At 34.6% G+C, this 14,470-nt stretch overlaps 1 protein-coding gene across 1 annotated transcript; it reads left to right on the plus strand.

Moving 5' to 3' along the window:
* Nucleotides 1-2,301: 2,301 nt before the first annotated feature.
* LOC119830417 (cyclin-dependent kinase inhibitor 1C-like) lies at nucleotides 2,302-3,413 on the plus strand. The gene has a single exon (XM_038353440.1). The coding sequence runs from the start codon at nucleotides 2,420-2,422 to the stop codon at nucleotides 3,101-3,103; it is 684 nt and encodes a 227-aa protein (XP_038209368.1). The 5' UTR covers nucleotides 2,302-2,419; the 3' UTR covers nucleotides 3,104-3,413.
* Nucleotides 3,414-14,470: the final 11,057 nt, after the last annotated feature.

Below are 14,470 nucleotides of genomic sequence, written 5' to 3' on the forward strand. Positions count from 1 at the left end.
ATATCAGGAAGTACCTATTGGATCCCTATGATACCTGAGTGCAATAGGTAGGCTATATTTTATAAGTCGCATCTTTGTCACACTTACCTACCATGAAACATCAAAAAAGGTATCCTCTAGATAATAGGTGTCCTCTATTGAAGCAGCAGCAGTTAATATAATTATGAATTAGCTATGTCTTATTGACTTAAATAAAGGGATATAAAGACATAAAGGGATGTCGCCCTTCTTATTACATTTAACTGAAAAAATTATGAAATATTTTTTTCAAAAACAAGAAGAAAATATATAAGTAGTAAATATATCTATGACATATAAACATATATAGCCGTAACAGTGTAAAAGCCAGTAGCTAAATTATTCAACGCATTATTTTTCGTTAGACTATAAAGCGAATATGTCGCAGTTGCGCCGATGTCCACTGTAAGTGGGAGAGTCAGGACACCCGTATAGATTAGTTACTTTTAGTCATTTAGACGAGTAATAATTTTAGATTATTTTTGGTAAATCCCTGCAAGTGTACGATGTATTCCGCCTGAATGCAGTCGTAGAAATTAGATTTCGATGATTGTAAATAGTTTATTTTCTTTGTAAATGTTTTTTTATTGTTTTTATCACACAAATAATTGTCACAAAGTCCTAAATTATGTGAATTTTACATATAACAATTATTTTGCCCATAAATTTAGTTAATCGGTATCGCATATCAATGTCATTTTTTTAGCTACTATATTAGACAATAAACAATAAATAAACAAAGAATTTGCCTTGTATTCTACTATTTACAATATGGCCATCAGATGGTATTACCGTGCTTTAACTTTTGCCGATAGAAGCGTAACAAATTTGGAAAAGAAATGAATGAATTATAAACTTTCCCAAACTGCCTAGTATATTTTAATATTACTTTTATTAATTTTTTTTGTCTAGTTTGTATTTCATTCAGGTAATTTGCACGTACGTTATTTACTATATATATATTCAATGTAATTAACTCAACACATCATAATAAAAACTATACAAAATTATTAATTATCTGTAATACAGATCAAGAAGAATTAATATTGTATTTGTGCTTAAAGGGACACTGTTTTCACGGTCACCGGACTCGAGGTAGGCACAGTGAGCGGTCTTATCGTGCATATATCCACAAAAAATAAAACTGACTTTCCTCGAAACGACGATGGCGCTTAGTTGCCATTGCATATTGAAAAGTATTAGTATCCCCAAAGTTGCATTGTACATACGCCTTTTTCAATATGGACGAATCGAGCTGAAATAACTTGTTGATGTGAGTTGCGGCAACGCGGGTGCGCGCGGGTGCAAGGGGGTAAGCGCCGCTGAGCGACGGCCTGTCTACGGGCGGCGAGCCGGCGACACCCTGTCTGCCACGGACGGCGACGTTGTCGCACCGTGCACATTCTTGTCCGCCCGCGCCCCCCACCTCTTGTTCTACAAGCCCATGAACGCCCGCGCGCTCCGACCACTTGGCAACATCGCACGCAAACTTGTTTCGTAAACGGATGTGGCAGCGACCGAGGCAGGGCTCGGTATGCTATCTATTTCTTTTACTCGCGTATAGTTGTTCTTGTAAGAAAAGGATAGCAATGGTGGCGCTACGTGCTATCGGCTCCCACTTGCGGCATTTTTTCACGCCGAGAACGAGGCGAGATTAATACATAAAGTTGTGTTCACATACTTGAACATAATATTTTATTATATCAATATTGTAAGTATACTTGATTAAGTTTCAGAGAAGAATCTCTACGTTATTTATACATAAGTATAAATGAACCTAGAAAAGTTTATTATATTCCTTATTAAAGAACTTAGTAGTAGAATACATATCAAATAATAAAACGTTCCTGTTGAACAAACTTTTGATGAGAAATCTTGTTAGGACGTAAATGTTTATTGTTAATTAGCTATATTTCGAGCTTTACTTAATGAAAAGTAGACAAATCAGATCATCATGTATCCATACATTTTTGTAAAATTAATACGCTATCAGAAAAATTTCTATATTTTTTTAAGTTGATGGAATATGAAGGTGTTCCTGTTATATTAGCAAACTAAATATAATAAAAAAAAAAAAATCAAGAATAGAAAACTTTATACAATCAATTCACCATCCTTTTCGAATTTATCAACATTGTGAATGTCTAAATGCATTTTTAACGAATACACACTCTAAAAGAATCAAATTTTATGTTTCCAGGACATCATGCAAATGAAAATAATAATTTGGAACCATTATGTATAAAGCCTTATGGATATACGCGGCTCAGTCGAGCGCTGTCGGCTCGAGGCCTGTACGCGCCGCGGGCACCAAGCGCGCCGCCAACATCCGCGCTGCGTTGAGCGAGCGACAGTCAGTTCGGCGCCGACAGCCATCACGCGTACACGTTTGTTTAGTAAAATGGCCGCTGCCCACACGCACTCGGCCCCCGCACCCTCCGAACGTCGCCCCGAGGGCCGCGCTGGTTCCCGCCGTATATTCCCACCACAATTCAAGCTACAAGTTCTCGATGCGTATAGACGAGACGCTCAATGTCGAGGAAATCAACGTGCCACAGCAAGAAAATTTGGTATTCATCGCCGGCAAATTCAGAAATGGCTGCAAGCTGAACCGGCTCTCCGAGCGGCACTTTTGAGGAGAGCCCCACAACCTGCGCCTTCGCCACCGCCATACTCTGTCGGATCTCCAGAGAGCGCCCGATTGCCTTCTCCACCACCAGCAGTTCTCCCCGTATCTGTGCAAGTGCCTACGCCAATTGCAGCTCCTGTTCCAATAACGTTCACTGCGGAGCCCATTGATCTATCCGTGAAACGGCTTTCACCGCCTCCTGCACCGATTCCGTCCTACGCTCCGCGAGCTCCAATAGTACAGGAACCCACGCGAAAACCATTCAAGTTATTTAGACCTTATCTATTAGAAGACGATGAAGAGAAACGACCAGCTATTGCATCTCTGCCAGTGACGAACGGCGTTCACGTGTCAGCGTTTGTGCCCGTACAAAGTGCGGCTGGGTGCGCGCTCGCCGCGTGCTCAGCGCCGCATTGGTGCGCGCCTGGCCCCGCTTACCAAACTCCTCTAAGATGAGACCATTCTGCCGGGGTTTTACCCCTATCCATCTGTGATCTAGTCGCCGAAGACGCCCTACTGGCGCCGCCCGGGGCGTAGCCCTCCATCACCGTGCCTTAATTAATATTAATATAAAATGTCGCCATAGTGCTTTATGCCGTCATCTCGAGATGACTGCTTATTTTTGTGTATAAAATTATTATAGATTTAGATTAGATTTAAGATACAAATGTATTTTTATATGTGGGATTTATAAAGTATACCTACATTATTGAAGATTGATTATGATTCTATAATTATTATTATATAATAAAATGTTGTTTACTTAAATGAACTTTATTTTATTTTCGCTTAGCTTATTATATGGGTGGCAGGTAGCGCCGGCGCCAACCACCTTACCTACCTGACATTATCCCCTCGCACAAAGTATCTGAACAATACCGTATACAACATTCATTCATCATTTTTTTTTTCATTGAATCTCATTTTACTTAAAACGTCCTCTAGTATTTAACTTATTGTAATCTGTAATATTCATTTACAACAAGAAACATCACCACCAATAGAGTTATATCTTGTAACTAATTTGAAATCTTAGATTGTAGTAAAACCTATCAAGTAAAACAGTGAATTATGGTTATAAATAAAATAAACAAATAATCTGTAAAGTAAAAATAGGAACATATCAACTTCGTATACAATACACATTTTACATGCGATACGATCTATTCTTACTGGCTGGCGACTAGAGTCACCTCTACGACTCCACAATCCACATGAGTGTCAGAAACGTCTACGTCATTCGCGATAAGAACTGACTCTCAAGTTATGCCCGCTATGAGTAGTGTGACACACCAGAAAACGATTTTTGTTTCAATACTGTAACCGTGTGAGGAATAGTAGGTATATTACGGTTATTCAAATTAAGTTGCGGCGAAATTAATTCATCTTAGGTAAGTTGGAAATACCGCAAACGAAATTGCGTAAAGATGTTGACCGCTTCATTGAGCCCCAAATATTGAAAATAAAAACTATCAGTATATCCTTTTTCGGGTTTCATTATATATCTCTGTACTAAATTTCATTCAAAAGTTTTCAGTGGTTAGGGCGTGAAAAAGACATAGTATTTTATAATAATGGACATGTAGGAATTACTATGTTTATTGTGTAATTTGTTTTATTTCTCATTTCGGTAAATTCCACAACTACGGCGAATATTCTATTACTGTGAAATTGCGTTGTTGTTATTACATGATTCAAGCATTAAAAATCTACAATGTTTTCTAATTTGTTTTCTATCTGTGGATGGGCTGCTTACTTTTTGTTGTCTAGTGTTTGGCCAGAAATAATGTGTGCTACGTGACCATTTAATTAGAATTTAATGTGTTGTTTTGGTAATACCCTACATAATGTAATGACAGGTTGCTCGTTGCTCATTACGGAAATCAGTTAATATTTATAAAAATTAACATGACGCACTTCTGGAAGCCGGATACCGTAAAAACTTGAAAATTAGAACCAAACTAATAACCCAACTTAATGGTATATATATTATGAAGACATAATGCAATCAAGAAATACATAAATGATGTGCGCTATTATCATTTATCAATAGAGATTTGACCTATTACGTTCGAATATGGCGATGTGCATTGCTATATTATTTTATATTTGCAATAGATAACAATTATGATTGATAATGTTTTGTATTCGAAACAATTGTAGCTGCTGGTCGAATGTTATTGCGCAATTATTGTTTTATATGTACAAGTATATTTTATATGATTCTAGTTGTTGATCACATCACGGGCATTGTCCGGTTTTGAGAGTGGGGGCTTATGAAAGTAAAACCCATGTTTGTAATAAAATTAAGTAGATATGGAAAATAGATATAGAAGCTAAAGCGAGACAATTGTGACAGACCTTTATCGAGCAGTGGATCGGTGTAAGCTAAATAAAAAAATAAAGTAGGGATAGTAATTTTTTGCTTTACTTTATCACTTCCCTCTCCTTGCTATGCCCGTGACGTAGGAAGAAACATTAGATATTATTTAAAATGCGCTCAGTGTGCATTATGATACATTGACTAGATCAAAATTTGTAATGAGAAAAAATCGTCAGCGTGTTTAGAAAAACTTACATAATATTATGTGTTCAAAACAAAAGTAAAGTCAACAATCAATCCAACAGCGCAATTGATCATTTGTTAGTAAAATAATAAGAACAATTGGCAGCGCATAAAATATCCATGAAATAAGAGTACCTACATACGATTATCATGTGGCAGTTGTGTGGGACAGTATGCAGGCAAATGATAAAGGCAATAACTGATGGTTATGCTCGTTTATGTAGCGCGAGCGGCGTCGCGCAGTCTGGCGTGGCGTGGACGCGCCATCAAGTCTCACTGCTCACATTGCTATTTGGTGTTTGTATTATCTTTATTCTTTGTGTTAGTTAAAGCTGCGTAAATAATTTGTCTCACGTCTTATTACTAAGAAGACGTTAAAATAATTACATTTGATTGTGTGGTTTTTGGGTTACAGCTTTACTGTTCAATCTAATGTCTTAAACTCTTAATATAGGAACAATCATGTAATTAATTAAATTATGCAAAGGAGGTAATTAACCAAAAGGCCTGACGTCGAGGTTTTCATTTCGTAAATCTAATACGAAAACCAGAGCCTACCGCCCAGCCGAAGTACGAACTTTCTCTTCAGCAGCAACATAAATTCCAATAGTTATCTATTCTGTTTGCGATGTTGTGCTCTTTTATAATTTTTTTTTAATTCAAATTAATCTAACAAATCTAAATTAAAAAGACAATATTTTCATTGAAATCAAAACAAATAAAAATATGCACAAAAATTAAGCTTAAATTGAGGCTTTTACGCAGATAATAATTTTCCTTTACTCACATTCATTACTCTCATCTACTTATGTCACAACATCAATAATACATATTTTATATAATTACTTATTATGTTTATATTAAGGGAATGGCATATGTTGGATATTGCACACTCATTGCATTTGCAGATGGTTTTCACGATATTTACGAGCTTCTGCCGGACGAGCGAGATGGCTCATAAAGCTTCAATTTTGAGCACAACACTGATGTCAGATGTATTTCTGGCACAAACACAGACGACAATTTTTGTTTCAGACCATTAATTTTAAACTTAAGCGCTAGGATTGTAAAATAATATGGGGCGTGTATAGTAGGATATGTTAACATTGAATAATCAAAGTTCTGAAGTGAATGAAATGTGACGGTGATATTGGATCTTTTCTACTAATAAAATACACCGTACTGTGTTAAACATGACGTTCTATAAAAAAGATAAACTAATTTGATGCTTAATTGTGAAAAGGAGAGCGATCGGAACATGTCATATAAATGACGTAGTTGGATTTAAAATTAATATTTACATACCTACAACATACATAGAATATTTATATTTGTTTATATATCTCATTGCTAGTTTATATTTTTCGGTAACGCTATAACATTCACACCTTCAATTTAACGTAGGAAAGCGATTTAACAAACCGTTATTCGTTTAGTTATAGTTATTTTATAACGTAAGCCTCATTCAGCCGGAAACAATAGCCCTTAGGGAAAATAACTCCTTCAGAGATGAGCAAACAACGTACGATGTTACCTGAGACCGACGAGACAAAAGGTATTAAGTTAGTCCTTCAAATAAATTGTTTCCTCGACGCAAACAGAAAATAATTAACTGCGGTGCTTTTGTTTGTGTCCTCCGAAATTCCTTTACAATCGTTTGTTTTAAGCCGATCTAAATTTTTATTGATACTTAGTTTTTAGGATGTATTAATGTTTTAATTTCATGTATTGTTTGATTGTACTTGAGTCATTACTACAATTTTTCGTCTTTATTTTTTTATAATATTGTATATGGATCAATGCTTAATATTATTAAGTGATTAGTACTTATTTGTATTAAAGTTGATCATGCTTTTTGTATTAAAAATTTGCTGACCTAAAAACTGTTGTTCTGTTTTACTCTTTATATTTAATTAAATAAATAATAAATAAGATTATACTGATGATAACTAAATGTTGGTCGTTTCTCAGACATACCCGATATGCAAACAAAATTTCATAAAAATCTAAGCCGTTTCGGGGAAGTATGGTAACAAAAACCGCGATAAAACAATTTCGTATACCAACTAGAAGGGGTAATATAAGTTTTCCAATCATGATTAATAAATTGGTAGGTATCTTTTTATAATAACACTGACTTTGTTTATTGTAATGACATTTGTAACGATATATTGCTCGTCTTGCAATATAATAGTAACGCTGACGTCGCAAAATCAGCGCAGGTGCTTATTCCAATCAACAGATGTTGTGGATAGATCACATTTCTGTAGAAATTTTATGTATACTTATAGTAATGATTATTAAATTAACGGTTTTTTTTACTAAATTATATATAAGTAGATCTTATTCCTACGCATTACTTTTCATAATAAACTTTGTATTTGCGACCAAGAGTGAGATGGATACTACTACTACTACAAGTTCCTACCTAATGCAAATCATTTTAAAATTATTTTCAACCATTAATCGTATTTTCGTGCCGTGTACTCAAACAAACAGTACATTTTAAAGTGTACCATTATTACCTGATACTTCTCTTTCTATGTTTTATAAGTGGCGAGTGGAGACGTGGAATCGTGAAATGCTGCAGCTAAGTACTAAATTAAATTATAAATATCAATAAATAGGCTTTCTCCCACGACGAAGCCATATGTAGTCTGAAACCTAAGACACAATTTTTTGCATATTCTACGCGACTGACCCCTTTTTGTAGTAAATATCTTTATACTGGATACCTAATTTGTGAAAATTTTAAGTTTTGTTTATTTTAATTCAAACAAAGGAATGGGCATAATTTAATATCTCTACTCAGAAATAAACGGCAACCTTTAATACCATGAGAAGGCGAGCTAAATAAATCAGCTCGAAGTCATTCGGCAACGTCATAAATAGCTCAAGTCACAAGACAGACGCAGCGGCGCGCCTCGATAGCGCATACCTACTCCGGATCACCGGGCTATTGCACGATGGCGTGATGCGATGCCCGATGGCCGCTCGCTTGGCGCCAACACAGCGATTGCGTGTTATTTCCGACACCATTACTCACACTGGCTTCGACTAATTATAATATGCTGCGAGCCCGCATCGCCCACGTCACTGACCGCTCGCTGCTCAAGCTGCCACAGAAAAATAAGTTTAAAGCATTCGCCTTTCCTAGAAATAATATCTCGCTCAGCTCGAAAATAAATCCTGTTATTATCATAAATAAACATCACCTTATTTCTTTTAATTGATACTGGCTGAGCGATTCGGTAAGATCAGAGAGATGTCGGCGCCGTTGAAATATCTGTATCTGTAAACAAGACAGTATAGTGAGCATAATCAGTGCGCCCTCTGACATCATCCGACGCTAGAGCGATAGCGCACCGTCCGCGTCGCACAGCGCTCCTCTTTATTGAATACTAATATATCAGTATAATATTTTAAAGAACAAATATTATTTGTGTTATAAGCTAAGGATACAAAGGCATGAGTTTGTATTTTGAGTATTTAATTTTTATTACAAGATTATCTTAATAATTGTCCGCGATGGCTTCCTGAACTACTCAACCGATTTAAATCAAATTCGCACACCATGTCCAGTTTGATCCAACTTAATAGATATTATAGAAATGACTACACGGGTGGAGCCGGGGCGTGCAACTAGTAGTTCCATAACAGAGACAATATGAGATATATACCACTAATATCATATGTATTAATGCATGCATACATATAATTATGCATTTATTCGATTATTGTTATCTATCCTATATATTTTAATAGTCACAAATTGTACATAACTAAATTCAATTAATCTCTCAGAAAAATTGTGGAAGTACATTTTCTATTTGACTTATGAGTGTATTGTGTGTATATTTAGTACGTATGATATAAAAAGTAACACGTTAATAGATTCTTAGAAGTCACCTACAGATGTTTATTTTTGTAGGTTTTTCATGAACAACGACCGACCATGACGCCGTTGGTAAAAATTACAATTTTCAGAGGAAAAATTTGTTGTCACCTTTGGTTGCACACGGATGCCTGAGCAACCAACTGCCAAGATTTATATCCTTAGCAACAAAATGTATTATGAATATAAGAAGCAAACCAAATAATGCATAAATAAATAAAAATCTAATCTGTACAATCTGCTGGTAATACTTATAATTTACAAATCATATCAAGTATCAATATTTTAAATTGATGGATGTGCTGAAATTTCATTACACCAACATTTTCTACAGGCACGAGAGACATTGTAATTTATATGAACGTTGTTAATTTAGATCATAATATGTATTATGTTTATAGAGCTATACCATTAACGTTGTATAACCTATGTAAGTAAGTAAGTTAATGTAATGTATATAATAACTAAAAATAAATTTATTTAGATAAGTATTAATTTGTTTATTATGTGATTTCTTTATTCAGAAATGTACTCTACATTACAAATATAAATTTGGCACATTATCATCTAATATTTAATATAAAAAAAAATCATATATTATGTAGCTGTATGGTTTCCACTATGTGATTTTTACCCCAATGACAATGACAACAAAAATAGTTTGTTTTAGGTATGACAATTGACAGCCGATGTGACGCAAACGAAGCCATTGCCAAGGTAAGTCAAGTCACTCAACCAGTTTCTAGGAGTTGATATTGTTAATAGGCACCTGTCTAATAATTATACTTGCCAAGTCACACATACATACGTGGAAACATGCGGTAATCTCTAATTTTAATATTCATTCTGTTAATAATCCATGTTGAGCTAACTATATCAAATTTCCTTGTGGTTTTGGCGGTTGGCCTGTTGATAAACTTTTCACGATTAAGGCCACCCGAGCGTTTAGACCACCCGAGAGACGTGTAATCAATGTCGTAAATAGCCGTGGCGCAATCGGGATCATCCTCACTGTGTCACGCTAAGCCCTGATAAGACTGAAATACTTAAGCGATAGCTTAACACCACAATGTTAACTATTTCACTAGGTTCGTTAATCTCTTTGAAGCTCATCGTTGATGAGAGACGGGATGTAATCCTAAACGTATATGTCTCAGTCACGCGTTATAAAAACGATAAATCTGTTACAGTACAGTTAACGTAGTTTGTATGTCTGTCCTTAATACTAAATGTTCGCTTATAAAGCTAAAAAAATACTTTTAAAAATGATGGGTGGCCAAGCTGTGAATGTAATTATTGTGGCCATTCGATGTTTTGTAATATTATCAATAACTTGCAAAATCCACATGAAGTAGATGACCCACTTTGAGAACAAAGAATGAGTCAGTGGTACTTGTCATTGTAGAAATATGCACCAGTTTATGTCCATACTCGCCTCACGCAAATATTACTCAACAACGTTAAAATGCATGCAAACATTTTTTTGACTTGATAGATCTATTTTTCTTGTAAATATTAAAAAAAAAATAATGAACGCTCATTTAACATCACACCTAGTTTGTAACTTAGTACTCTGTTGTTCGAATAGATCTTACCTACATATTTGTTTCGTGACTCCACAGGTGACTCTATCTACCATGCTCTCTCTACATTCAAAAATAAAATAATCTTGATAAGCATTTTTAGAACTTAGTAACTAGGTATTTGAATTTGTACTCTAAACTTTTATTAAGATTGAATCATGAATTAAGTTTACGTTTAACAAATACAAACAAATTACCATGTGTAAAGATGAGTACCTAGTTTAGATTTATTAATATAAGTATGACAACATCATTGTCTGTATAAAAATTACATGAAAAATGTATTCATAAAGTGTTCACAATTCAGATTGATTATAAAGCATCGGTAACATAACATAAGCCGTGAAGTAGAATTCAGCGACAAGTTGTCTGGCAGGGCGAACGGCGCCTGTCGCCTGATTACCTCCCTCCCCGCGCCCTGTCCTCTGCAGGCAAGATTATTATGGGCTTGACGCCGGCATCGGCCCCCCTGCCCCTCGCCCCGCACGCCTCCCGCCCGCTGCGTCCGCGCCATCGCTTCTCAGAAAATGACACCGCGCGGTGATACAGCGAACGTTGTCGCACACATCTACATGACATCACACATGAACGGACACGATACAATGATATCTCCAACTGATTTTTATTAACGGTCGTTTGCCAACTCATTTCTATAAACCTCATAGATAAATGCTGTTTACCGAGACATACATTTAATAAGCTCTTTGTTTTTTAAGCTATTCGTTTGTAGATTTGATTTTTAAGAGTTTTAGGATCTTATTATTTATGCAAAGAATCTAATATTATACAAATCGTGTTAACCTAAACACTTGAAACTAGACTCACGCACAAATTCTTTCTACACTCACATTTTTTTAATTTAACTCATCATGATAACCTACAATCCCTAATAGCACTCAGCTCTGTGTAAAGACATTTCTAGATTTTATTATACTAGAATGATAAACCTAATTAGCACAATATTATTATGCACGCACACACGATAATCAATATAGACGTGTGAGAAATAGTGGATAGATAATAGTGTGTGTAAATAATCTATAGGCGAGCGCCGCTTTGGTAGTGGGTAGCTGTGCGCCGAGTTAAGGTGGGTCATACACTTTATACGGAGCCTCGTCTAATTTACTGTATAAATTATCTAAGTTTCTCTTGAATAACTAAATTAAAGAGATACACGATCGTACAAGTTAATATTTCAAGTCTTTAACCGACGTTAAAGACAGAGTTAATATATACTAGAGAAATAAGTACTACATATTCGTTTTATATTATATTTTCGTCGATGTTATTCAAATAATAATTTATACAAAATAAATAAGTTATTAACACTTGATTACTACTAAGTACTAAGTTACCTATTAAAGTGCTTAATAATGTTGCATCTGTATATAAATATAAATCTGGTCTCACAATATTAGACGGTATACCTCCGAATCGGCTGGACTTCTGGAATCCGGCAATTTTTCACACCCCTAAATGATAAGAGTAACGCATGACAGCAAATATTATAATTACACTGTAGAACAGTTATAACACACCATAAAGAAAACGCGTAATTTCTTTCTTCAAGTGTAAAATATGAAATGGCTTCAACTTGCAGGCAACATAATAACATATTTGGCTTACAGATCGCGTTTCCATCCCGACACGCCATGTAAATGTGTGCAATGTGCAGTGTGCGTAAATGCCCATGTGTAGACACTAATTGTGCATATGAGACGCGGCATGCGTGTTAAAATCATTATAGAGATCGATAGACAATTCCATATCACAAGGATTTGTTTGTGAAATGGTTTGTGTGAAAAATACAAAAGGGAATTGCTTTTATTAGACTGTAAGTATCTATATAATATCCCTGTATTCATAAAAATACACAATATAAGTATTAAAAAACTTTACAAATTTTTAAACAAATCTAATAATTTAAAATTGTAACAGTCTTCTATTACCTAGCTGTTTAATTTCGTGATATGTGTTTTTACAATGTGTTTAGATGTTATGTCTTTAAAAAAATGTATTTGCCCAATTTGGTACATAAGTAATCGTCAATACAAAAACAAAACAAAAAAAAAAATATTTAAATAAGCTATTGCTGGGCACTTGCTCATTCTGTTAAAGCATTCTCGCAATCTGCAATGTAAAGAGGTGACCTTGTCTGTATATGGGGCAGGATATACACAACAAGAAAACATTCCTATCTAACTCACACCATATTTTACTTACAAATGGTAATATACTTAATACCTATAGATCACAGTAATTATCATCAATTACCATATAAACACGCCCAGATTAATAAGGAATAATATGGGAATTAACAATGAATCGCACTTTGGTTTGAAATCTGACGATGCCAAAAACGACGGAGCTTCTTAATCTCAATTCGGAGAGTACCGATGTTTTCTACCCAAGACGGAATCAATGGAACGGAGACGGATACAAACGATGCTTGATACTGACGTTTTAAGTAAATGGGGAAAATAAAAACATAAATTGATGTTATCGACAATGTGAGGAAAGATACTACTCGTATACTACTGCATGTTCATTTAAATTTCGATATTAATTTATTATAGCTATCGGTGTTTTAATTCCTTTATTGCGTCACCTTTATATGCGTACTTACATTTCGTAGAATTGACACACAAAAAGCTTCTTTGACTACATAGCTCATGTTTATCCTTCTATAACCAGTTAAGCAAGCTTTAATAACATATAAAATATTGTTATTGTTATGGGTCCTTTCATTATTGTTATTAAATTAAGAAATGTGATAGGAAAGTTGAAATAATTAACTCATTTTCGCTTTACCATAATTTTCGATCTCGTTAGTCGTTACTCGACTATTGTTGATCGAAGTAATCTTATTCATTTATCTATTTCGTATCGTAGTTTTAAAATAGACTTTGAATTATAAACTTATATATATGAGTATAGTTGACAAGACGATTTTAAAAGTATTAAGTCCGCATCGGATGAGTTCCAATAAAGTGTTATCTCTATTAAAAAAAAATCAGAATTGTGACTCCTGAGATCGGCACTGTATATTTAGCCAATAAGTTGGAAATTTTGAAAGTTAATATTTTTATTTCAACCAAATGCAAGTATAAACGATAATACAATCTAGTATATTATATGAGCCAAAGCCCATAATCATGTGTCCCCAAAACCCTTGTACCCTTAGGTTGTAGGCTCACCTTCTTTTATTTCTTTATCCTTTTTTTGCGAACCGAAAACGTGGACCATGTCGTGGTTTCATTTTTAAGGAGTTATTTACATAACAAACAAATTATTATATTCGTAGCAAAAAATTTTTAAAATTAAACAAAAGAGGTATTTTTATAATATGATATATTTATATATTTACTGATAACCTATCAAATTTTATAAGAAGACCTAACTTGCAATAGGATGTTGATGCAAAAGTTCTAAACTGATTTAAAAACGGGGAGAAATAGAGTGTATCTGTATATCCACCAGCTTAGTTGCCCGCTAAGTATGTCATAAAAAATACTATAAAAATTCCTATTTGTCGTATAAGGCAAAGACTTGGTGGGTTACTAATATTACATTGTAGATTGTACTTGAATGAGGAATTTATGTGTGGTGAAAATTTAATTATTCGTATTTAAGGCAGCATGTGCATAATAGATACTACAGCTGTGTAGTAGTAACTGCAGTTCCATAATTCATGACTGTAGGAAATTAATTATTGTATGTACTTAACTAGTAATTTAATCCAAAGATCAATAGATTAAACGTTCTATTGAAGAGCTATA

This window comes from Zerene cesonia, chromosome 11 (assembly GCF_012273895.1).
Source record: "Zerene cesonia ecotype Mississippi chromosome 11, Zerene_cesonia_1.1, whole genome shotgun sequence".
NCBI lineage: Eukaryota > Metazoa > Arthropoda > Insecta > Lepidoptera > Pieridae > Zerene > Zerene cesonia.

Coding starts and splice junctions, on each gene's coding strand:
- LOC119830417 (XM_038353440.1), top strand. CDS start 2,420: ATGGCCGCTGCCCACACGCACTCGGCCCCCGCACCCTCCGAACGTCGC.